General features: G+C 35.0%; 1 protein-coding gene across 1 annotated transcript in view; it reads right to left on the bottom strand.

The window, feature by feature from the left end:
• The window catches only part of ADAMTS20 (ADAM metallopeptidase with thrombospondin type 1 motif 20), a 161,791-nt gene that overhangs the window by 93,929 nt on the left and 41,779 nt on the right, over positions 1–26,083 (bottom strand). Inside the window, exons 5-11 of the mRNA XM_046680294.1 lie at positions 18,422–18,505; positions 17,507–17,631; positions 16,099–16,139; positions 7,640–7,745; positions 5,684–5,830; positions 3,655–3,796; positions 1,688–1,792 (exon numbers count right to left, since the gene is read on the bottom strand). Of these exons, the coding sequence (XP_046536250.1) occupies positions 1,688–1,792; positions 3,655–3,796; positions 5,684–5,830; positions 7,640–7,745; positions 16,099–16,139; positions 17,507–17,631; positions 18,422–18,505 (750 nt within the window). The remainder of the gene's footprint in view (positions 1–1,687; positions 1,793–3,654; positions 3,797–5,683; positions 5,831–7,639; positions 7,746–16,098; positions 16,140–17,506; positions 17,632–18,421; positions 18,506–26,083) is intronic.

Raw genomic sequence — 26,083 nt, 5'->3', positions numbered from 1 at the left:
TATGGAGATAGAAACAAGAACAGGAGTTGTTTCTAGAGAAGAGAAATTGTCTACAAAGAGGCAAGAGTGACCTTTTTGGGGCAATGGAAATGTTCTAATCTTGACAGGGTTGTTGGCTATGTGTGCATCTACGTTTGTTAAAACCTATCAAACTGTACACTTAAGATCTGTACGTTTTACTTATATCTCAATTTTTAAAAATCATATTTATGCCTGAACTGGATTTGGACTGCTCAATGAAATAGTTATAAATAGTGTATCTCTTGATATTTATAAATATGTCAACCACTATTTTAGCCACATGCAATGAAACCTGAAAGTCCATGGCATATAGTACCTTTAAAACTTGCTAAGGCCACTAGGGTCCTATCCTAGATTGGAATCAGGTGAGCATCTTGGAACAAGTCCTCTATCTAATATCAGAAGTTCAGCATTCAAACTTCAAAGAGGTTTTTTCTCTGCTCACCCTCAGATAATCAGTAACTATCACAAATGCCAGTCCTCTCCCAAAAAAGTCAATTACTAGTACTGCTCACAAGAAGTGAGGAAAATAAAGGCTTTTTAATAATTTTTACCCTCAAAATAGAAATTTTAGAGAAATTACAGTTCAAATATTAGAATTCAGTTCTAGCTTAAAGCTATGAACTGAAGTCCCCTAGAATTTGATCCTAAAATAAAGTAATCTGAATGCTAAACCATTTCAATGAGTACTTCAGCTACAGCAAAAACTGCTGAAGTTCCAAATAAAACTTTAATGATCAATTCACTTGTGATGTGAGCAACACTCATGGAAACCACATGGCTTTAGATGGAAAAGTGATTCCAGAAAAGGGCAAGAGCTGGTACAAACATTTCAATGAAGCAATGGGAGGTAAAGACACAAGTTCAGCTAGTGACCTGACCTTAATTTTAAGAAGTTTTTACTCCTACCTAATGTGAAGTTAACAACAGAGGCCGCACTAGTCAATCCATTGCCAAGGAAGTGTTTCTTTTCCACCGAGCTAGCTCAGAGGAGGCTAACAGTCTAAAACGTATTCAACGCAGACACACTGGCCACTAAGGCCAACAGAACTTGGCCTCATCCTAGAGCACCAAGTACAATCGACCTCATCCTCACACACAGCACGTTTCATTACCATGGTGAGCCCTATCACTCAACATCCTGTTGGCAGATTTAGGTAAGTTCGTGACGGATGTTAGAATGGTAAAGATGTAGGTTGGTAGGCAGTTTATTTTAGGGGTATAACGTATTTTAATAGGTTTAGAACCAATAATGATCTGAAGAAGCCACTTAAAACTTTGTTATACTTAACTGAATTTTATGGGATAAAATGTATACAATGGTAACATCCTTGAATTTGGGGGGTTGGCTGAAACATAAGGACCTTTATGTCTATATACTCATTTTTAATAGCAAGACTATAATACACTTAAATAACTATATATCCATGTAATGATTTATATAACTATGTGTAACTTTAATATTCATCTGCTAGATCTTGAAAAAAATGGCAAAATTAAAAATTTAATTCACTTAATGTACTATATCAAACAAACATGGCAAAAACATTAACATTCAACTAGCAGAACAAAAGTTGACAGCGAATAATGAAGAGGGCTGGAATGCTGAGCAATCACATCCTTGGATAATCTCTTGACACAAGACTCACCCTTCGGGAAAACCTACCATCCCAGGACCACAGTTTGTTCCATCTGCCAGTGGCATGTGTTGAGTGCGACAGCCCTTGTGAACTCCTTCTGCACTCGTGCACCACAGACGCCTGCATTGTTTCTGCAGAGTAACAAAAAGCAGGCAAGTAAGAGTAAAAATAATAATACAACCACTGGATCAACTCAGTATAATGTATCGGTTTATAAGTTGATCCTATATATTTCCTGATTTCATGGTCAGAGCTGGAAATAATCAGTAAAAAAACTCTTTACTAAGTAAGCTCTACTCATCGATTTTCTTCTAAACACATAAAATGGCAACATTTAGTTTTTAAAAATTTTAGATTTTCATCCTATGTTGAACAATGGGAGAAAGGAACTGGGGTGGAAATATTCAAAATTATGTGAGACATTTTTCTCTCTTTGCAAGACATTTTTCTAAAGGACTTTTTGTTGTTAAATGTTATGCACAAGGAGTTTCCAAAAGCCCCTTTTGATCCGACAGTGGAATGTATGAATAATGTGCATAGAAATACTGTATAATGTATACTGGTTTCCTAGTTTGTGACTATAATGCATACTTTGAACTTTTGAACAAAGAGTTCTAAAGTTTTCACAAGAAACAAAAATCCATAAAGGCTCCCAGGAGCTATACCCAAGACAATTCCTTTCTTTTTCTGAATTTAAATTCAAAGTTTATTTGGTGTCTAAATCAGGTAAGAAAGAAATGCATCTTTTATAACAAAAAATTAAGGTAAATCTTCCCATCTCCATAGTGGATGTTTACAGGCTTATAAAATTAATGATTATAAACTTAAGATTTTAGGAACAATATTCACTGTGTGGAATATGTTTTGTATGTCCCTGTGCTCACTGTTAAGTAACTTTCATTCATTAATTCAATATTCAATAAGCATTGATTTTAAAGGACCTATTATGTGGCAGATCCTGAACTGAACACTGGGGATATATCTTTATTTAAATGAATAATGCTGCACTCTTGGTCCAGTGAGCCTCACAATCTGGCAATTTGGCAAAGGTTTGTACAGGAACGAAGAAAATGGAATGACTACTATTCTTGGAAAAGTAAGGCACGATTCACCAAAGGAGTGACATTTATTCAAATTAAATCCTAAATCTAATCCAAAATAAGACAAAATCATGATTACAAATCCAGTAAAAGTGTTAAATCAGCTATTTCAGCAGAAATTTAACATATCTAACCTATGAAAAATCTTCTAAATTATAAAGCAATAGCTTAATGAAAACTAAACAATAAGCCCCAAATTTCATTCCTCTGGATTCAAATTTGTGTAAATTAAAACGTACTCTAGGGGCTAGCCTGGTGGCGCAGCGGTTAAGTGCGCATGTTCTGCTTTGGCGGCCCGGGATTCGCGGGTTCAGATCCCGGGTACGGACATGGCACCACTTGGCACGCCATGCTGTGGTAGGCGTCCCACATATAAAGCAGAGGAAGATGGGCATGGATGTTAGCTCAGGGCCAGTCTTCCTCAGCAAAAAGAGGAGGATTGGCAACAGTTAGCTCAGGGCTAATCTTCCTCAAAAAAAAACACAAAAAACAGTAGTCTATTAGATTCCTGAGTCCTTTAATACAACTCATTATCAAATACTTATATTTTCTCCCCCACCTCCAAAATAATATCATTTGAAAATAAGTATTTGAATGCTTTTAATTTTCAATAACTTATCTGTGGCTGTGTTTTCCAAATGGAAATATTTCATAAGATTTTGTGAGAGTTAACAAGGATCATTTTTAAGTGCCTAACGCAGTACCTGGTATATAAGTACTTAATTTCATTTTCCCTTTTTTAACCCCGTTCTGACCAAATTTTTCTAAGACTTAAAAATGTTTAAGATATGTCTAGTTCACCTTCTGTCCAAGAGAATAAATGGATATCCGGAAATATATTCTAACTACAACTTTACGGTAGTTTTCAAATAAAAGGACAGAATTTTTCTTACCAAATAGGGACACACTTGTGACCCAGGACCGAACATAAGTTCACATTGCTTGTTTACATCATACATTAATCCAGGAAGTTGTGAAGACAGATCATATATCCTTCCATTTGGTTTGTCAAGGAGACATTCCCCATGACCAGTACTGTACCGAAGACAGAAAATAAAATATTGTGAACACACATGGATGCATTTCAGGATAAAATGCTTTATTATATTTTCTGTTGTTCTGCACTTTCAAGGAGAATATCGGTATTTGTTCACAGTTTAATAACCAACTCACATCAAAGTCAGTAAGAAAACCTCACAGTTCACAAAGGATTTTTTGTATGTTTGTTCTCATTTGATCCCCAGAACTGCCTTAAAGGTACCATTTTTAAAAAGAAAGACAAACATATATTCATCAGAACATAGGTTATGAAACATACATTCATTTTTTGATCACACTACACTTTTGGTCTACTTTGCTATCCAATAGTAATACCTTGTATCTAATGCTCAAATTGCCAAAATGTAAAAATAAAAATAAATTTTCAAATCATTTGAGAAAATACATTTACAGTTCTGAATGACAACAAAACAAATGAATTTCAAAAAGTGTTATGCTGTCTCCACTTCGAAGAGGTTTTTTCAGAAGGAATTATAATACAGAGTCAAGAATGCCAGCCTTGGGAGTCTGCAGTCTGGTTCCACAGCATGCATGGCTGTGGACAAGTTAGTTATCTCCTTGACCCTCAGTCTCCTCATCTGAAAATTGAGAGTGGTAATATCTACCTTGCAAGTTTCTATTAGAGTACATGACATACTATATTTAAAGGCGTTATAAAAGTGGTAAATAGCAGGGGAAATGTATATTTGTTACTCCTAGTTTGTCATGTAATATCTAGCCTACAGAAAACTCTGTGAAAATGCCATTCCACTTGGATTAAAAGCAATAATTTGTTCCATTGCAATAATTAAAAGAAATATTGTTTTGGAAATTTTTAGCAGCTAGAAGGATATAATAAATTCTGTCAAAAAAATGAACATGCAACCTTTAAAATTCCTGTTGGAGAGAATCTTAATATTACTCCTTTCCAAAAGAAAGCACACCCACTGGCATTGCCAATCAATAGCACGGTTAGCTCTTCAACAAAGCTACATGTAATCATGTAAAGATAAGCAATTTTGTGTTGTGCTTTTAAATAAAGTCCCCATACAAGGGTAAACAATCACTGTTGATTATAATTATGGGATATATTATGAACATAGATTCCAAAGCATGGTTTCATTTATTCCCATAGTTCTCATAAAGAGAGGGGACTAGAAACTGCATGCATGTGTGATGAGAATGCGTAGTAGAAGAAATGAAACAGTATTGCATTAATACAAAAAAGATCCCTGGAAAGAGCTTGGCCTTGCCTTTTGCACAAGTTTCAGTAACTATAATAGAAACATCACTTGGATAAAAGTTGGGAAGTAGAGAAACCTGATAGGAGATGGAGAGACAAGGTGAGAAAAACCTGGATCCGCCACCTCTCTTCAGAGCCAGGAAGAGCCTCTAAAAGAATATGTTAACCCAGAGACTCCGGATCCCTGTGGCTTTAGAAGCTCTTTGCAATATTCATAGTTTGACTTCAGCTATTCCCTTTAGCTTCGAGAGCACCTCAAACTTGAGCCACTCAAACTCCTCTCAAAATATTACCTGGTAGCTTCTGAAAAAATTCAAATGCGTACAAGGGAGCTGTGATTCCCACATAAGTATCCCCTAAAAAGGAGTTTTCATTATAATAGAGAGCCCAAATAAAAGAAAACAATAGCTATGTCTGAAATACCAGCGCCCCCCTCCAATTTTTTTTTTTTTGGAATTAAATAATGTAACTCTTTTACTCTTTTCTTGTTTTTAAATATCCATTTGTACAGTAAAGCTTAAATTTAAACAATGAAAAATTAGACAGAAATTGAACCATGTTAAAAGAACATACAAATTTCAAATTTTATAAACTAATAAATGTTCGATTATTTAACTAAAGGAACATAAAATCTGACTTACTCTAGGAATTCAGTGATATATTTCTGACTGCATTTTGACCAGGTCCAAGGACTTGTGTGGTAATTTAAAGTTGGAGCCATTACATGATATTGATGTTTAATTCCAGTTTCCTTACATTTAAAACTATCATCATGTGGAACATTAAATCTAAAAATAAAAATGAACACTTAAGAATACTAAAATATATATACAACATTAGTAACAGATTTTTTACACTGCACTATATTGTAAAATGCAGATAAATTTGATGACATCAGAATGTGTACCCTTGATCTCTCCATAAAGCACTATAAAACTAGGGTTACCTTCATGTTTAGAAGCACATGATCTCTGAGAAACACTAGACTATAACTTTGCTCAGTAGCCTCGTCTGTTGATTTGGTACCTGAATCTAAACAAAACATTTGGATTCTGGCTCATCTCATCACAATATGGACATAGCATTCACATAAAAACACCTGCAGTTTTCAACATGCACATCCTAGAAGATATGTGTGGAAAGGTTAGATAAAGGCGAGACCACACGAAACTCTAGACCATTGACTATTGCTAGAGTATCAAACGGACTTGTCTAATCCCTAACTCCACACCATTCTATAATATCCATCTATTTTACATCAAACAGCCTAAGTACTATTTCTAGTCTATAATCAGTAAGTCATGCTCGATAAAACTAGAATAATAAAAACAAACCTAAAGGGCAACCAAATCTTCACAACAAGAGCAATGATATTAAATAACTAGCTGGTCAGCAACAGATCCGACACGTTCTTTTGAGGACCCAAGTATAAATTCACATTTAGAAGGAACATTAAAACCACCTGATTCAGGTACTTGCGTGCTGAAATTTGTAGTTAAATCAGCCTTTTAATTAAACTACTTACCCATATGCTAAAGACAACTATAAAATTTCTCAGAAACAAAATAAATGTCTAAGACGGTGTACCCTCTCCAAGAACAGTCTTCTATCAGATAACAGCCTTGGAAACCAGCAAATCGTGCTTTTCAGACCTTGCTGCAACCCATCTACTGCCTCCAGGTATGCTCTGATCCCATCCCCCACTTCAATAAACAATCTGACTGTACATCTGGCTGATGATCATGAGACACAAGCATGCTAAAAGGGAACCAAAGAGCCACTAGTTCAATAAAAATGATCTCCACTTCAAATTATTCCAGCCGAATAATGATGTCAAGGCATGACCAGGAAAAGAAAATGGAGTCAAACTAAGAGAGCTACCTCTAGCCTCAATTCTTTATCAGCAGATAACCAAGAAATCCCAGGAGTGCTGGGGACATTTGGAATCATTTTTCAGAGGATGAGTTTGTAGGGGTTTCTGGCTTTCCATGGGAGCTCTGAGAGCATCACGGGAAATCACGGCCTCCATTCTTACAGCATAGAACCCCAGTAGAATATCTAATAATGCAGGAACAGATAGGACAATCCCACATTTTTACAAAAAACTATGGGGCTGGGGGGAAAACCTTTTAAAAAATCTTTCAGTGATTAAGAAATTCCCACAGGCCACATCCTCTGCTGGAGCTCTGAGCTATATATAAAAGCAAGAAATGAGTTGGTATTACAAATGTTTTGGGGAGTTCCCCAGAACCAGGCGCCCCTGCAGGCCCTCCCATCAGATGGTAGAGGACAGTACCTGGTCATGTTTAGGATAACAAGGGATAGAGGCCAGAAGTGCTTGTCATGTAATCCAAATAGTAAATGAAATAAAAGAATTCCCAAGTTCTAGTTCTTTGCTTAGTCTGTTGATCTGTGCAGCCTGTCTGACCTGACATAGATCACAAAAGAGCCAGAGTTAGCATTTCAGGGGTGAAAATTACACTAATAATATTTTATAAAAAAATAAAGGTGCTAATTACTCAACTGAAGGTGGAATTTTAGGCATCCTGTGCAATGATAAATGAAGGCACTTTACTGAGGTGACAGAAGGTACTTACACGTGCCCAAGCTCGTGGGCTATGGTAAAGGCAGCACTGAGCCCATTTTCTTCACTAATGGAGCAGCTCCGCAAAGGGTCACACAGGGTACCTAATTCTGCTAAACCTGAAAAATTTCATGTTCGTATTTCACCAAAGTGGTAAATAATACCAAGTGAGAAAGAACTAAATTTTAAAGCATTTACCATTGGCATTACAACTTAGAAATGAATGCAACATTGGCTGTTAATATTGCATAAATGTTCTATAAGGTGGGGAATAAAGAACAGAATGATTTGTCAGCAGTTAAAATCTTTTGGTAAATTCTTAGATTCTTTTACTAGAGAAAATAATCCAGATCTATGGAGTGAGCAAACAATTTTTAAAACATAGGAAAAGGAAAAGAATATTAGTTACTCGAAGGATGAAGTTTTGGGCCACATTAGTGTCGAATAGTAGGAAAGCCAATGAAATTTTAAATTGGTAACAGAAAAACTAATAAATAGTACAGAACATTAGAAGTCTAAATTTGCTTTTTTTTTTAAAGTTTTGAGGTAGCATACAATTATTCAATTATATGATAATTAAATGAGTAAAAAGATGTTAAGTGCTTAGAATAGTCCTTGGCATTTAATATATGTTAAACAGAAAATGATTATGATAGAATTATTGCAAACACTTAATAATTTGATAACTATTTCAGCAACAAAAAATGTATCATACATTAAGATGTATTCATTCTTAAATAATGAATAACATCCCACTTGAACAGGTTGCTGGAAGATGAAGATAGTATGGACTGGCTGGACACCAAAGACAACAATAATTAGTTGATCGAGTCCTTTAAAAATAGAACAAGAAAGCGGCTGGCCCTGTGGCATAGTGATTACGTTCACACACTCTGCTTCAGTGGCCCGGGGTTTGTGGGTTCAGATCCCAGGCACAGACCTACACACTCCTCATCAAGCCATGCTGTGGCAGTGTCCCGCATACAAAGTAGAGGAAGATTGGCACAGATGTTAGCTCAACAACAATCTTCCTCAAGCAAAAAGAGGAAGATTGGCAACAGCTGTTAGCTCAGGGTCAATCTTCCTCACCAAAAAAAAAAAAAAAAAAAGGAAGAAATTCAAAATAAATGTCCATTACAATCCATATTCAATCATCAACCAAGTTCACATTTCATTTATTTACTTTTTAATGTAACAAAATACCATGGTTTTTGCTTGCTACCCTTCAATATTTGCTTGTAAATTTATGTTTTCCTATCATGATTCCTTTCATAAAAGAATTTTCACATGCAAAATAACCAGTTTATTACTTTAAAGTTTCTACATTTAGAAAGAGATTAATATAAGCAAAGATATTAGCTACTGTGATTTAGCTCTCTCTGATTATTCTTTTATTCACAAGTTATAAAAAAGGACATTTTCCTAGTATTTAAGGTAGATTTCCTAACAAATAGAATGTTTTTGTTGTGCTTTAAAAAAAAATGAAGTTAAACTGAGGAATCTAAAAATGCTGGAAAAACTCAGACTAACAAGTTGATTTGCCAATTCTGTTTTTTTTTTTTAACAAAAAAAAGACAAAAAGAAAAGATTTTGCTTCTTTCTGACACACTGCCAGAAGCCCTTCCTTGGGCAAAGTGCCCCCAAAAAGAACTTTTCCTTAGTTAAAATCAAGACCAAAGGCAAGAAAGAAAAAGAAATATATTCTTTATTTAAAAGTCCTCTGTTGAAAGTAGGAGAGAATTACTGTTTTCCTTAAGATTATAAAATTCATACCTGTATGTGCAATTTTTTTTAGTCAATTTTGCTTCTCCTCCTTTGTCAGAATAAGTTAAAACTGGACAGACTTTCTCACGAATATCCTGCTGTTCCCATGCCTTCATTAGTATTTTCAATTTGTCTAGTGGCTCAATTCCAATACATTCATTCTCAGGGCTGTGTAGATATTTGGAGCACAATACTAACTCCATTACCACCCAAACTTTATATTTCATGCTTAAAGATGGATATATTCTTTTTTTGTTTTTAAAGATTGATACCTGAACTAACATCTGTTGCCTATTTTCCTTTTTCCTTTTTCCCCTTCTTCTTCTTCTCCCCAAAGCCCCCCAGTACATAGTTGTATATTCTAGTTGTAGGTCCTTCTGGTTGTGCTAAAGGTGGATATATTCTAAACTGAACCTTTTAGTCACATAAAAGATCTGTAAAAATACGCATTGCATATGGTTAGAGACCTAGCTGAAATATTCCCATAAATAGGCAAAACCAACCAAATTTGAAGTGAATGTATAGCATTATGGTACCAAGCAGCTAGTTGATGGCTTGTGCCTAGGTTCACTCAGGCTGATCCTGGGTTCTATAAAAGAGGACAGAAATGGAAGAAAGTAGCATGGGCCTAAATTTCATACCGATTCCTTGTGTTTGGAAGTGCAAGAAGCTGCACCCAATCTAGCCATTTTGAAGAATGAAAACCATTCTCAACATACTTTGCAAAACATGCTCAGAGACTGAGACAACAATACTTGCAAAGGAGATATAGCAGGAAACCTAGTAATTATTACCAACATTTTGTGTTTGTCATTAATAACTATGCTAATTTCTTATTTTTCCACATATTTTAGATGAGGAAATAAAACACTAATACTTGTGTTAATATAAGGTATGTAGCCTTGGGCAAATTATCCTCATCTCTAAATTCATAGGTTCGTTGTGAAGATTAAATGAGTTAAATCACGTAAAACCTTAATAGAGCGTATGATACACAGTAAGCACTCATATCTCAACTATTGTGATCATTACCCTTGAATTAACAAAGGATAAAAAGAATGTTTTCATTTTAAAAGTCTGTTTCTAAATGTCACTATGATTTACACAGGGACGCTATGCATAGGGATGGCTGAAAACTACAAAAAATGACTGGGTACTAGGAGACACCCACTTCTACGTGAATAGTGCAGAACACCTAGCAATGAATCATTAAAAAATTAGTAAGAAACAGCAGATATATTCATACTTAACTTTTAGTATACAGATGTGACAACAGGGCATCAATAATGTAAGAAACAGTATATTCAATGGATTCTTTTTTCCCCTAAAGATTGGCACCTGAGCTAAAACTGTTGCCAATCTTCTTTATTTTTTTTTCTGCTTTTTCTTCCCAAATTCCCCCAGTACGTAGTTGTATATTTTAGTTGTGGGTCCTTCTAGTTGTGGCACGTGGGACGCTGCCTCAACGTAGCCTCACAAGCGGTGCCATGTCCCCACCCAGGATTGGAACCAGAGAAACCCTGGGCTGCCGAAACGGAGCGGGGGAACTCAACCACTCGGTCACAGGGCCGGCCCTTAATGGATTCTTGATGGATGATTTACTCATAAAATATACCTAACAAAGCCAGAGAATAGTTTTCAGGGAGAGGAGAACAGGTCTGTTGCAAAAATTAAAGGAGCAGCCATCTATTTCCACAAGTTTGCAAGATTAGAGTTTCCAAAGGGTCCTTCCAAAGCAAAGAAACTAGATCTTTAATAAATACTGCTTTTTAATAAATACTGAGCTCTCATGGTTTACAACAACTATCAAGTCCCCACCTTTAAAACCGAACACACATATTCTCTCCCCACCGTCTTCATATACATGCATGTACACACACATACACACACACATATTTATACCCTGAGCTAAGTCCTAAGTGGTAATGAACAGTAATGAATAGCAAGCAATGAATAGTAAGGATGGAAGCTACTTTGAGGGCAAATACTGATATAAGTAATATGATTCAGAGACTAAGAGCTTGCTAGGGGAAGCTTCGAAGTAGAGGATCTGATGCTGAGTTTTCCACGTTAAGTTAGGGACCGTGGTTAGTAACATTCTTAAGGTTACAGGAAAAACTGAAAATGCCTTCTGGAGGAAACACACACTTTTTAAGCAGCCCATTCTCCAATCTCATGGATTAGGATCAAGTAAATAGGAGTTCACAATGATCACCAAACACACAAACAAACAAGTCCGTGTGAAACCAGCAGAAACCGCATATTTGGCTATCAAGTATTTCAGATGCGAGAGTTGTCAGAGACACATATAAAATTACTCAATATAAAATGTTTAAGTAGACATGAAAGGCAATTACAAATATGAGCAAATATAAAAAGAATGTAAACAAAAGGAAGATTTTGAATAAGACCTAACTAGGACCTCTTAAACTGAAAAACATGTATTTAAATGGAAAATTCAGGGGGTAAGTGAAATATCAAATTAGAGCCAAGACAAAAACAGTAAAACTCATGTTAGACCTGCTTGAATGAGGCGTGAAGAGAAAAAGAAATGAAAGCATGGAGAACAGAATGAGAAGACCCAATACAAATATAATCAGGGTCCCACAGGAAAGAACAAATAGAATATAAGGGCAAATTTGGGGGTGAAAAAAAGAGGATGGGAATTTTAATCACAACATATCCCAAGCAGGATAAATAAAAAGAAATCTATGTTCAGACATTCAGTTCTGAATGTTCAGTTCATTTAATGAAATAGCATTATATCAAAGACAAAGACAGGATCTTACAAGTAGCTAGAATAAAAGACAGATCACCAAAGAATCTACAAGTAAACAGACTACAGATTTCTCAATGGCAACAGCTGGAAGACAACACAATAACATATTCAAAATACTGCAAGAAAATAAATGTGAATCCAGAATTGCTACCCAGAAATATGGGTAAATTGAAGACATTTCCAGGCAAATTAAAATAGAAAATTTTTCATTAATATGTCTTCACTAAAAGAACTTCTAAAGGATATAATTGAGAGGGAAAAAAGGAAAATAACCTCAAAAGGAAGGTGTGAGATGTAAGAAGCAGTTGGGAAAATTTATAAACATGGGCACAAAATTAAACAAATATTGAATACAAAGCATTATCCTCTAATACGCAAGGGTTTACAAAATAATAGAAATAAAATAGTGGACAACAATACCATGTGAGTTAGGAGGAAGTTGAACGATGTTTAAGTAATCTAAGATACTGTTTGTTTAAGAGAGAGCTGTAGACAAAGTTAATTATGCCAGTGAAAAGCCAGAGTAACCTCAAAATACGAGTATATATAATTTTCAACCTGCAAAGGGAAAAGTGGAATAAGAAAACTAATTTAAAAACTTAACCCAGAGAAAGGCCAAGGAAAGGGGAATAAGGGAAGCACAGTATAAAATGAGATAAACAGAAAACAAAAGCAATATGGTATATATAAGTGAATACGTAACAGGAATCACAATAAATGTAATGGTCTAATTTTGCCAACTAAACAGAGATTATTATAGTTATTTTAAAAATTCAATTTTATGCTGATTCCAAGAGAAACATCTGAAGTAAAAGGGCACTAGAAAACTGTAGGAAAAAATATATCCAGCAAATACTAAACAAGAGAAAGTTGGGGTAGCTATAGTATTATCAGACATAATATAGTTTAAATAAAACTACACTGACTTTGTTTCTTTAAAAAGCATTACTAGAGACAAAGAGAGTCACTACACAATTGTAAAAGGTTCAATTCAAATTTTTATGTACCTAATAAGTTAGCCTTAAGATAAATGAAATGAAAAATTGCAATACTATATGGAGTAACAGATATATACTCATGTTTCAAATTAGTAACCTAACAGTAGATATAGTTAATTTGAGCACAATTAGCAAGTTTGATTTAACAGACATATATAGAGAATTCTCTGTACTACGTTAGAGAATATATATTCTTTTTAATCAACCACATAATAGACCATAAAGGTAATATCAAAAGATTTCAAAGAATGTTATCATATAGATCATGTTTGCCAACTGCAATGAAATTAAAATTCAATAAACAAAACAGTCTACACAGATTTAGAAATATTTAAAGGCATTTCTAAATAATTCATATCAACAAAGAAAACACGAGGCAATTTACACATGTTTAGAATTTTTTATAATTTTAAATGATGTAAAATACCCATAAAAACTTGTGGGACAACAAAAATGACACCTTGAAGTAAACTGATAGTCTTAAATACTTAAAATTAGAAAAGAAGAAACCCTGGATGTTAATCAGCTAAGCAGTCAACTTATATTACAATTAGAACAGCAAGATTAATTGAAAAAAATCTAGAAGATCAGGTTAAGCAAAAATTAATGAAATAAAAACAAGAGACAAAAGTCAATCATTAATTCTTTGAAAAGACAAAATGCAATAGTCAATATTCCAGAGAAATTGATCTATTAAAAAAGAAGTGCAAATAAATATCAGAAGTAAAATGGGCATAACTATAGCTATAGACAGAGGAGTTTAAAAAAATGCCACGAAAATAACCTAAGCTAATAAATTTTCCTACTAAAATAAATGGTAAAATAGCTAGATAAAAATAACTTTAAGTACATTCAAGAAGATAAAAACAACAGTCTGTTTACAGACTATTGGAGAAACTTTTTAAAACAGTTAAAAATCTTCCCACAAAGAAGTCATTTCCACAAATGAAACCCAGATGGTTCTCTAGGTGGAATCTCCCAGGCTTTCAAGATATAGATCATCCCAAACAGTATAAAATCTTCCAGAGAATGGGAAAAGAGATAATATACTCCAACCCATGCCATAAGGTAAATAAAACCTTGGTATCAAAATTAGACAAATACGATAAGAGAAAGGTTATTTCACTCTGGCTGGATTTAAAAATCAATAAACCAAATAATCTATTGCATTTCTATTAACTAGCATCATATGCTATCTACACTAATAAAAAACAGAAGTCCAACAAAAGTTGTACATGACTGGCTTGAAAGAAAATATATATTATTGAAAGACATCTAAAAAGACCTACATAAATGAATAGATAATTGTTTTATAATAACTTGACATGCTGGTTCTAAAATTTTTATGGAAGAACAAAGGTCCAAAAATAGCCAGAATACTTTTGAAGGAAACAAAGTGGAGTTATATTATTATGATTTACTATAGGATTATAAAAATTAATAGTGTGGAATTGGCACACAGATTAAATAAAAAGTATTGACTAGTGGAATGAAGGGACGATTTTCAGACTCAAGTGCATGTTGTTTTACATATGACACTGCAGATTCTAAGGAAAGGGGGTGAACTATTCAATGCATGGTCTGAGGAAACTGGTTATCTGAATAGAAAAGGATCTAAAAAAACAGATCCCTATCTGACACCATATCAAAAAAATTATCCTAAATGGTTTAGAGATTTGAATATGAAATGACAAATTTTTAATACAAGAAAACAGGAAAATATGTTTAGCCTTTGAGCTACAGAAGGGTTTCTTAAACAAGATACAAAATTGCTGACACTAAAAGACGAGGTTTATAAATTCAGCTACATTTTCCTATGCATTTTCACATATATAAAAAATTAAAACTAAGCAAGAAATTATTAGAAGATATTTGCAATACATATTAACCAAAAAGGGTTTGGTATCAAGGAGTTATAAAGAACACTTTAAAAGCAGTAAGAAAATGACAAATACCACAGCAGAAAAATAGGCAATGTTTTTCATTTCTCTCATTCCTCACAGAAAAGGAAATACAAATGGCCAGCAAATATATGACAAGTTGTTCAAACTCATTAGTAATCAGGGAACTGAAAATTATTACTATAATGAAAATACTACATTTAGATGGGCAAAAATGAGAAACCCGAAGATACCTTGCACTGGTAAGGATATAATCAAAAGGAAGGTTTATATACTATTAATAAAGGTGTAAATTGGTACAACCACTTTAGAAAATAATTTGGCATATCTTTGAAGTTGAACATTGCCACATTCAAATGACAGCAATTCTAATCATAAGAATATACCCTAGCTCTTAGAGCAAAGTTCACAATAGAAAAATGCTGGAATCACCCCAAATATCCACTGAAAGGATAGAGATATGTAAACAGTGGATGAAATATTACACAGCAGTGAAAATGCATAAACTACAAAGCTCAAAAAGAAATAAAACCACACCATTTCTTGTTTAGGAACACACATATATGTAATAAAACTGTTTTTCAAAAGGTGGAAGGAACTGACACACAAAATTCACAGTATCATCTCCCTCTTGGGAAAATACAAGGGGATGAGATAAGGACTTAACACAGGACCTGCAATAGTACCAACAAAGTTCTAGCTCTTAAATCACAGTTATTCACTTTATTATTTTGCTTTAAATTTACATATAGCTTATTACATATTATTTTGTATGGATCAAATATTACATAAAACACATTAAATTAAATATGTCAAGTTTTGCACAGTGCTTGATATTTAGTAATTGGAACATAAATATCAGCTATTATTCTTTAAAATTTATAGACGCAGAATCAAATGATAGTGACAACTGTAATCGTTAATCAAGACAATTAAAATGATTAAAACGTAAAACAAAAATGACAAACGTTATTTTAAATAATTCAGTAAACAATTATATAAGCTATATTTAATTTACAAAATAACTTACCTAATGTGTCACATTTCTCTCTAGCTCCACAAATGTCTTCCCTTAAAACAAAAGATTTTGAAGGCTTTTCAGAAAATAATTTTGCGACAAGCCCAAACAAAGATACATAAGCTTTAACTATGACGTGACCATTACCACAAGCTGACTTCCAAAATCCAGTTATTAAGGTCTCAGTAAGTTTAAACCTAGAGCAATGCACCATTTGTGCAGGTCAATAAACAACAGGTGCTATATAAAAGCAATTGTGCATAGTTGAAGTTTTGACCAAGTTCAATGCCTTTACCTATACAGTGTATGTAAAATAATTTACTCCTGATGTTTCTATGTCATTATGAGCTTCAGCTATTATTCTTGCTGCAAAACAATGATGTTCTCAGATGTCATCAAGCTGCTTAACTTTTTTTGCCTTTGCATTACTGAGTCCCTAACCACTCAGTTTGACAGTTCTCTTGTCTCTTTCCTCATGGTCTCTTCTTATAGCTCTTTTCTCCCTCCCATCTGTTATTTCCAATCTTTACTGCTTGGCCTCTACAACCCAGGACAAAACCATGGACTGGTGATAGAACACTGTGTACAAAACTAAGTCAATTCTCTTTAGTTTTGAAAAGAGACAAATTACATGGACTACATGTCAGCTATTCCACATGGACTTAAAGGTTTTCATTTCAGGGTTCTACAAAGCTGAGGTTTCTCTGAGTCTGACTCCCAAGTGAGAGATTTATTTCCTTTGGTCAACCAACCAACCAACCAAACAAACAGCAAACCCAAGATCTAAATATGCCAGTAGTGTCAGCGTTGCTGAAACAAAGGTACAAATTAACAATGTATAGTGGTGCTTGTAAAATGGACAATCATTTTATAATAGCAGAGGCTGTTTTCCACATAAATAAATAGGTTTGAGGAAAACCCAAGCAAAAGTAGTCTACTGATTACGACATGCATTGAGCATCACAACAAGAAATAGATTTAAAAAAAAAAAAAGAGTCCAAAAATTGGACAACCAAATAAATCCAAAAGCTCTCTCCAAATAACTGAACAAATCCTGCTCTCAGTCCCATAACTATGTTAGTTTCCCAATATTTTTCCTAATTCTCTCATTTTGAGATTAACAAAATAAGGAAATTATTTTATGAAACATTTATGTAAATGTTTAAATAAGGAAATTATTTTGTTTACGTCAAACCATCACTTAGCAATCTAACATTGCTAATTTCCTAAGGAATCAACTATTATTCTGGTCTGAAAGAATGGAAGAATGCTTTCTTTCAATAGTATCTTTTGTAATACAAGCTCTCATCGAACACTTCTGGGTATTGATAAAGAAATCAGGTAACAAGAAGTAGCAGTGGTCATGCAGGAGAGAAAGGGTAAACAATTGTAGTTAGAAGGGTTATTTCTGAAGCTGTACCTTGTGATAAGGACGGCAGTATCATGGTGGGCAGGGTGAGCATCATCAAGAACATTCTGAGTTTGTTGCCATAAACAAAAGTTACGCAACGTGGTAGCTGCATTAAAACTGATGACTGGTCCTTCCTACACAAAAAATGAGCAATTCAATACTACGTCAAAACGTTCATGGCCTCTTTTCCTTCCAAACTTGTCAGCATTCATGCAATTTATCAAATAGCATTTTCACAGGCAAGTGAAGAAGTGGCATCATCTCTCCCTCGTATCTCCAACATATTTTAGCAATACTTAAACACGGTGATCAAAACTGAATCTAATTAGGGGGCCGGCACAGGGCCCGAGGGTTAAGTTTGCTTGCTCTGCCTCAGCGGCCCAGGCTTTCGCCAGTTCAGATCCTGGGCGCGGACATGGCACCGCTCATCAGGCCATGTTGAGGCAGCATGCCATATAGCACAACCAGAGGACCTACAACTAGAATATACAACTATGTCCTGGGGAGCTATGGGGAGAAGAAGAAGGGGGAAGAAAAGAAGACTGGCAGTAACAGATATTAGCTCAGGTGCCAATCTTTAAAAAAAAAACAAATCACTAAATCTAATTAGACCTTCTCAATGTAACCAAAAACTTAACTTCTAAAAATTACCATATTTTAAATCCTTCAACAATAGGATTATAAATTATAATAATTATATTATATATTATTATATTATAGATTTTTTAATTATTAATTTTTTTACTCTGTTGTTATTCCAATTTCCATCACAAAAGAAAAAGGTAATCTCACTCCTTTTCAAATCGAGTTTTTTAATGTAAATGTTTAAAATATCTCATATCTAATAAAAGTTTTATGATCTATATATACCCCCACTAGGAACCTTCTACAACTAAGATTACTAATTTTAGACCTGTTTCTTACCTGTTCATTGTGAATTACAACTAATTTTACGATTACTATGTTTATAAGATTTCCAATACTTGAGTCCTTGTAGATTGCTGCAACCTGCAAGGGAAAGATGTAGGATTAGATATCTAAAATTAATATTTCTTCTCCAAAGTAAATTGAAACTAGTCCTAGAGCATTATTTCTCTAACTTGGCTGCACATTGGAATCTCCTAGGGAACTTTCACGAACCCCGATGCTCAGGCCACATTCCTTACCAATTAAATCAGATCTCTAGGGTTGAGACCTTGGCATCAGCATCTTTTAAAATTCCCTAGTATTTAATAATTCCAATGTGAAGCCAAGTTAGAGAACCAGTATCCTAACCCTGGCTACTGAGATTCATCCACGGATCAGGAGCATCCATATCACCTAGAGCTGATCAGAAATGCAGACTCTCAGGCCTCACTCTGGACTAGCGAGTTAGAATCTGCATTTTAACAAGATGCTCAAGTGATCCGAATGTCTATTAGAGCTTGGAAACTGTTCTAGATGAGTCAGCAAGCAATTCACTATATTCTGTGCCATGATCCATAATTTACATGACCACAATGTTCCATAAAAATATGTAAGTTTTACCTATTCCTTTCTGGGAATTTTACCTAATCTTTTCTGCCATGGTTGCACATTTCCAATTCTGAGTATGCTTATGATGTTTAATACTTAGCACTGCTGGGATCCATGGAAACAGACTTATCTAGAATCATATAAAGAGCCATAGAAGAGGTCACAAGTCACAACCTGGTTCATAATTCTCCAAAACTGGAGAACACAAGTCTACGAGGCACTCTGGATGGGCTCCATTCGTGATTCACGGTTAAGGTGCTATCCAGGTCAGTAATTCACCTCCTCTTCTTATAGCCATCATAGAGGTTACCACTGCAGTGGGAGTGTCTTTCATGGCCAATGCCCCTGCCTTGCACTCCCTTAGAGACATAACCCCTCTGGACCTGAGCCACCTGTACAGTGACAATGGCTTCTGAAACCTGAATCACCATCTCCTGGACCATTGCCCAAACCAAGACAGCAATTGACTCAGGAGGTGATAGTTTTCTCATTTAGTTAATAAATAAATGTTCAACATCTACTCCTTGCTTTGTTGGCTAGAGACCCAGAGAAAGGGAAGAGGACATGGTCCCTAACCTTGTGGAGCTTAGCAGTTTGCTAGAAGTACCAGTAGAGGAGCCCTCACTCCATCAGCCAAAGCTGCTTCAGCACAATGAATAACATGGCTGCTGCTGCTGCTTCGAGGGCCAACACAGAGAGTATTACCAGAACCAGAGCCAAAAGCATCTCCGGAAATTCTGACACTGCAGGTCAGCATGGATTCAAACACACACTCCAGTACCTTTCCTCTTGTTTTAGCTGTCCTCTCTACCTGCAGGGATGCCTTGGGTTCTAGGGGTAGCATTTTTTGGCAAGGGGGGTGGTGGCCCCCATGGGGTTGACAATGAGTTCAGTTAAGACTGGGACTGTCAGATGATTAGAGATTTCAAGCATGTCTGTTAGCACAGCAGTACTGCTCAATTTCAAATGGGAGCTGTGGAAATTTACCGCTGAACTGATATATTTTTAAAAGTTGCATGGAAAATATTTATCTACTATAGAAAACAAAGCATATCCATATTTGTGACTTGAGAGTTATCCTTTGATCCTGTGAACTTAAAAGCAGACAGATGCTTTTCTAAGTCAAATTACAAGGTAGAGTAAACAATGTACCTCAAAGTTATGCACAAAGGCTCTTTTTCCCCTGAAAGTGAAAAATGTGTTGTGACGACTACGAGGTCACAGGAGACCATGCATTCACAGTACTCTACAGAGAAAGGAGCTTAAGCACTATGAGGTATCTCTATGGCTAATTTCTCTACTCATTGCCCCAAATATGTTGACTACAAATGACAATGGATGTTATAATATTAGTTATAAAATATATAACCACAAAAATATTTTCTATTTCAGAAAGGAACAGATGTTGTATACCCTTTACTGAAAAGTGACCAATCTACCAGCTGAAATTTGGAAACATATTCCCAGTGTCCTGACAGTATATTTTTAAATATATTACCACAGCAAAATTTCCTTCAATTGTAATGTTAGGGAAAAGATCATTTAAACTATTACACAAGATGGGTAATTTCACAAAGTATAGTCCTTTAAGTTAAACAGACCCAGATTCAAATTCTAACTGCCATTTATTGATAAAACCTACTTTTCAGGATTAAAAGATGGTGTACAAAAAGTATTTAGATCAGGGCCTGGGTCATAGGAATCAATGGTAGCCATTATTATCATTACTACTTATGAAACTTTTTCAGAAGAGGAGGCATATGTTATATATAATGCTAGTTCTGGTACATGTGTTTCAAATTAGTTATCATAGTATGCCCAAATTGAAAGCAAAGTTTCATTATTTCTTTCAATATTTATGGAATATCCACTGCCTATCAAACACTGTGTTACTTAATAGATGCAGAGATCAATAAGGCATGATCTCTGCCCTTAAAAAACTCATTCTTCCAGGGGTAAAAGATACAAAAACAGAGACCAATTTAAATAATTCTTCACACACACTTCTCCCAGAAAACCTCTCTGATCGATATTTTGCTTTTATAGAAAAATGGTATGATTAAGTCATTAAGAAATTCATCCTGCCCATTTAATGGCATGTACCTCCTACTGTTTCATGTACTGACCTTTACAATCTATGTGCTTATACTCAATATATATACCTGTTACTCTATTTGGATGTTTAAAGGTGCTATTGTTGAATAACTCTATTCAATCGAGCTGAATGGTGAAGCAGGCAGATGAATGACCACAAGGCCCAACTGTCACTCGGAGACTTTCCTAATTGCCACGTACAACACACTTCTCTCATGCCCAAACTACCAGCCCACATTAGGTTGCCATGATGGGAGCGTACCATCTTTGCTACTTCTTCATAAATCATACATAAATGTATTGAATGTTTGTGTGCCAGATGCGTTCTAAGATTAAACTAATTCATTTAATTCCAGCAAATCCTAGGAGGTAGGAACTACCATTGTGTCCATTTTTCAGATAAGAAAACTATGAAGTTAAGTAACACGCTGAATGTTAGGTGACGGGTAAGCATCAGAACACAATTTCCATGCTAGGCAGCCTGGCCTTAGCTCTGACTACTTCATCTGAGCTTAGGGAGCTTCAGCATTCTAACCCAAGTCCTTCCTAATTAGCTCTGCGTACAAAGTTTTTTCCAGAACCCTGATGTGACTCGTGTCCTAGCCCCTGACACGGTCCTGCTGTGGCCACTTGACCATGGCCTCAGAGAATCTTAGGCAGTCAGGAGACCTGGGTTTTAGTTCTAGCTCTACTGCTAGTCTCAAGAAAGCCGCTCAGCTCTGGAAATGGATTTATCTACTTTTTATCTCCACACCTGCAATCACGTTGAACCACTGAGCACCCTTGGTCACAATGCCCTAGAGTATTTGATTAGAATTTACCACATGCTCTTGGGGAGGGGTGTGGAGAACATTTGTTTTAAAGAAACACAGTTTGAGAAATGTTGAGGCCAAAAGAATTAAATATGTTATCTTCATAGAGTCTTGAACAGGCTAACATATACACACACACGTATATATATATATATTCTATGAAAGAGGTATTATATGCAACACTGCATGCAACTACTTGGCCACAGCCCTCTTTGTCCTTCCCATGGAGGGTTAGGACCCTATTCCATAGACTAGGAAATGCTAGACCAGATTTCTATAGTGTCTTCCTGTTCTATAAAGCCATGTAATATTGGTATCTATTACTGTAATCACTAGATTTTAGAGGCTATTAGCATTTTTATTGATTTAATTAAAACGTATTTAATTTTTTATTCTTTAAGTGTTTGTTTCCCTGGCATATAGAGTTCATATTTCTTTACAGGTCTCATAAAATAGTAAAGATTACTTCGTGGGTATTTAGCAAAAAGTAAAAAAATGATATGAATTATATTGTTTAAATATTTTAAGAAAATTCCAGGGAACATACTTCCCGCAAAGCATGAAACAAATTATCACTATTATCTGAACAACCATTTTGAAATTATTTCTACATAGAGCTTCAGAAAATGTTCATATAGGTCATGTGTAGAGGTGGCCTTCATTTTTTTTATTATAGTCACTTTTTACTTGGGATAACTGACATATAACATTGTATTAGTTTTAGGTGTACAACATAATGATTTGATATATGTATATATTGTGAAATGATTACCCCAGTACCTTTAGTTAACATCCATCATCATACATAGTTATGAATTTTTTTGTGAGGAGAACTTTTCAGATCTATTCTCTAAGCAACTTTTAAATGTACCATACAGTACTGTTAACTAGAATCGCCACGCTATACATTATATCCTCAGGACTTATGAGTGGATGTTCATACTTCTGACCACCTTCATCTTCAAAGTCATCTATATAAAACTGATTTTAAGAGAGTGAAGAGATTTTGTTTATGAAGATCACTGCTCTTGTCAAAAAGATATTTTTAAGTTAGAAAATGACATTCCACTTATGTACAAAGTAGAAAAAATTAAGAATAAGTGAACACTGAGTTTAAGAAAGGAAAACGTAACACAAATGGTTATACCTAAAGTATGAAAGTATATCATTAGTTTTTATTTTAATATGGATGAAAATTTTCCCTACCCTGAATAACGTCAGTAAAAGCAATAATATTAAGTCAATGTAATGCATGTAAGGGTTTTTAGTTGATAAAAACCTCTAATAAAAGAAACAATGTTTTAATAAACAGAGCTAATTCCTGATGATCACATGGTGCTCCTTAAACTTACATTATTAAATCTGTAACAAGGTGGGTATGATGAAGTCAAACCTTCACAAACACATGGAGTATGGAGGTCTCTGACATATGGTAAATATTTCCAAGGTTTATTAAACAATAAGTCATTGAATACCAAAATAAACCTGTCAAAGAAAGTAATTGCTCTAGTTTACACATACTTTAGTAGTTTAACAATGCATATGTAAATGCCATTTTAGCCTGACACTACTACCACCCAAATTCTGCAAGGATAAAAGCTTTGGGATAGCAAATACCGGAACATCTCAGATCATTTAACACACTTATTTCATTAGAGATACTATACACAATTGTGTTCTTCCCAACTAATTTTAATTCCAGAAACCCTTTGAATGAGAGATGACTAAGCCATTTTTACAGCATGAGACAGTACTCTAGAAAGTGAATTAAATCACACACATTATTTCTATATTATTGCACTCAGATGTTTTGTTAAATTGTTGAAAGCAAAGAAAAAGTTTGAGAAGACAGTACAATTGTTTACTTTGTGCAGGATGGGTAATCCTCTCTGAATTACGTATATAATCCATTTGCTCAATGTTGACAACATTCAGCTATTTCTCCCATTATATCTGGGGCTAATATACAAAACCTTTTTTCTTCACTGTGAACTTTTCTTTAAATGGCTCACAATCACATTCCAAGTCTAAATCACATTTTGTATTTTCCTAATTACTGTGACCAAGAACATTACCAATATCTTAAGTGTGTGTTTGAATAAATGCAGTTAATGCCTTCTTAAAAATTAGGACAAAATATGCAAAACCTGAATGGCTCCTTCCTCAACCGGAAACATCTGGGACACTTATGTGGCGACAGCATTCCTCTTACCTCTTTAGAGCAATTTTAGAAATGGACTTCGCAAGTGGAGATAAAACATGTTGGACTAGATTTGACAATCTCTACGTAGTGTGACTAACTGTGCCAGTTTGCCCAGGGTTAAGGGGTTTCCAGGGACATGAGCCTTTCAATATTAAAATTAGGAAGGTCCCAGGCAGAACAAGGAGAGTCTGTTACTCTTTCTTCGAGTTTCCTTTCACATTGTTATTATCCACAAATACAGCCGTGATCACTGTTTTTCACTCTGAAAACTATATGCAGAACCATAAAGTCTGCTGACTTTCCTGTATCTGTATCTGAACATTCTTTCAATGACAGAGAGAAGAATGAAGAAAGCACCAAGCCCAGGTCATTTAGACGTCATCTAAAATTTGACCTCTGCAGAGGAAAGAAAGCATATACAAAACCCAAACTACCTCAAAAGAGAGACCTGCCCTCCTAAATTTTCCCTCCTACCCCCATCCATATTTGGAACGCTCCCCTCTTCCTCAGCTGTGCTGCAGTCTATCTCCCTGTGAAAGAAAGCTGAACACAAACCTGCTGACTGTATCTATAGACTTCTCATCTTCCAGTGAAACTGGCTCTCCTTCTAGTGAGACTAAAAATCTGGGACATGACATGTGCATGCAATGGTCTGTTGCTTCAAGCAATCTCAGAAGCAGACTTATTTTCCATGAAGAGAAAATGTTTGCTTTGCCCTTGACGAACGATGGCTTTAAAACTCCCATGGGCAACTTCAGTTACCTCAAGGGATGTCATGATATCTTCCAAATAGTGATTATGTTAATTGATTTTTATGTAAAATACAGAGAACAAACCTTTTCTGAAGATGGCATTATCACTAAAACTGCGTGTAGCTATTCCAAAATTACTCTTGAACAATTAACTCTTCTGTTCCTTTACTCTTAGGCAGTATTTCCAAAGCACTGATATCAGAGTTACCTGTCATTTAACATGCTTCAAAATCTGTCGCATTTCTCATATTTTCCTTCAGTATCTCTACTGCCCCAGACACAATTTAACTTTCTTTTAACCATTTAAATTGCAAAGTTTACCCCACAGTGTTCCACATAATTGACACAATTTCCTAGATTATCAACCAACATCCTCGGTGTCAATGTTCTCATTAGAATCCCTTCATAATGAGCCTGCCACACCCACATCTAGCTAATTATATGCCTAGATAATTATACATCTAGATAATTACTCCAGATTCAGAAGTAAAAAGATGTTATCAAATTTCTATATATAGGTCTGTTGTCATTTTAAAAATTCAAGTAAACAAATGTCTAGATTATACAAATTTCAGAAAATCATTTTGGATCATCCGGTCTTTGTCTACTATAATGTCATGCATTCTGAAAAAAGTATTAATCACCTATTCATTCATTCTTTCTTTCATTAACTATTGAGTGTCCACTTTGTACCAAATACTGTGTTTAGGCAACACAGACTATGTATTCTTAGCATTTATGATCATAAGAATTTAAGATGAAATGTTACATGTAAGGAAAATAACAGGATCTTAAGATCTTCAAATCACAATAAACTTAGGATTTCCAGCTCAGGGAAATTTACAATGGCCTATAGCTGTGTCCTAGCCAAGTCTCTTCAACCAAGTGGGCCTGAATTCCCTGTAAGTGAATAGAGGAACTTCCAGCCATGAGATTCGTTCTGATACCGTGAATTTGAATAAATATGGGACCATGTAATTCATCAACTAAACTAGGACACTACAGAGCATGAAAGAGGGTGCTTTTAGTAATTACTCTGAAACTAGCAGCCTTAAATCTAGGACTGTCCCAAACAGCAGATATAGGTGTGTGCATATGTATGTGTACATATGTGTATGTATACATGTGTGTATATATAGGATATAGAGTGCTACCACTAACTAGGACCTGGTGCTCTTTATTAGCACTAGAATTCTGCTCTCTGGATACT

Source organism: Equus quagga, chromosome 1 (assembly GCF_021613505.1).
Source record: "Equus quagga isolate Etosha38 chromosome 1, UCLA_HA_Equagga_1.0, whole genome shotgun sequence".
NCBI classification, from domain to species: Eukaryota; Metazoa; Chordata; class Mammalia; order Perissodactyla; family Equidae; genus Equus; species Equus quagga.
This window is presented reverse-complemented; position numbering and strand designations above follow the sequence as displayed.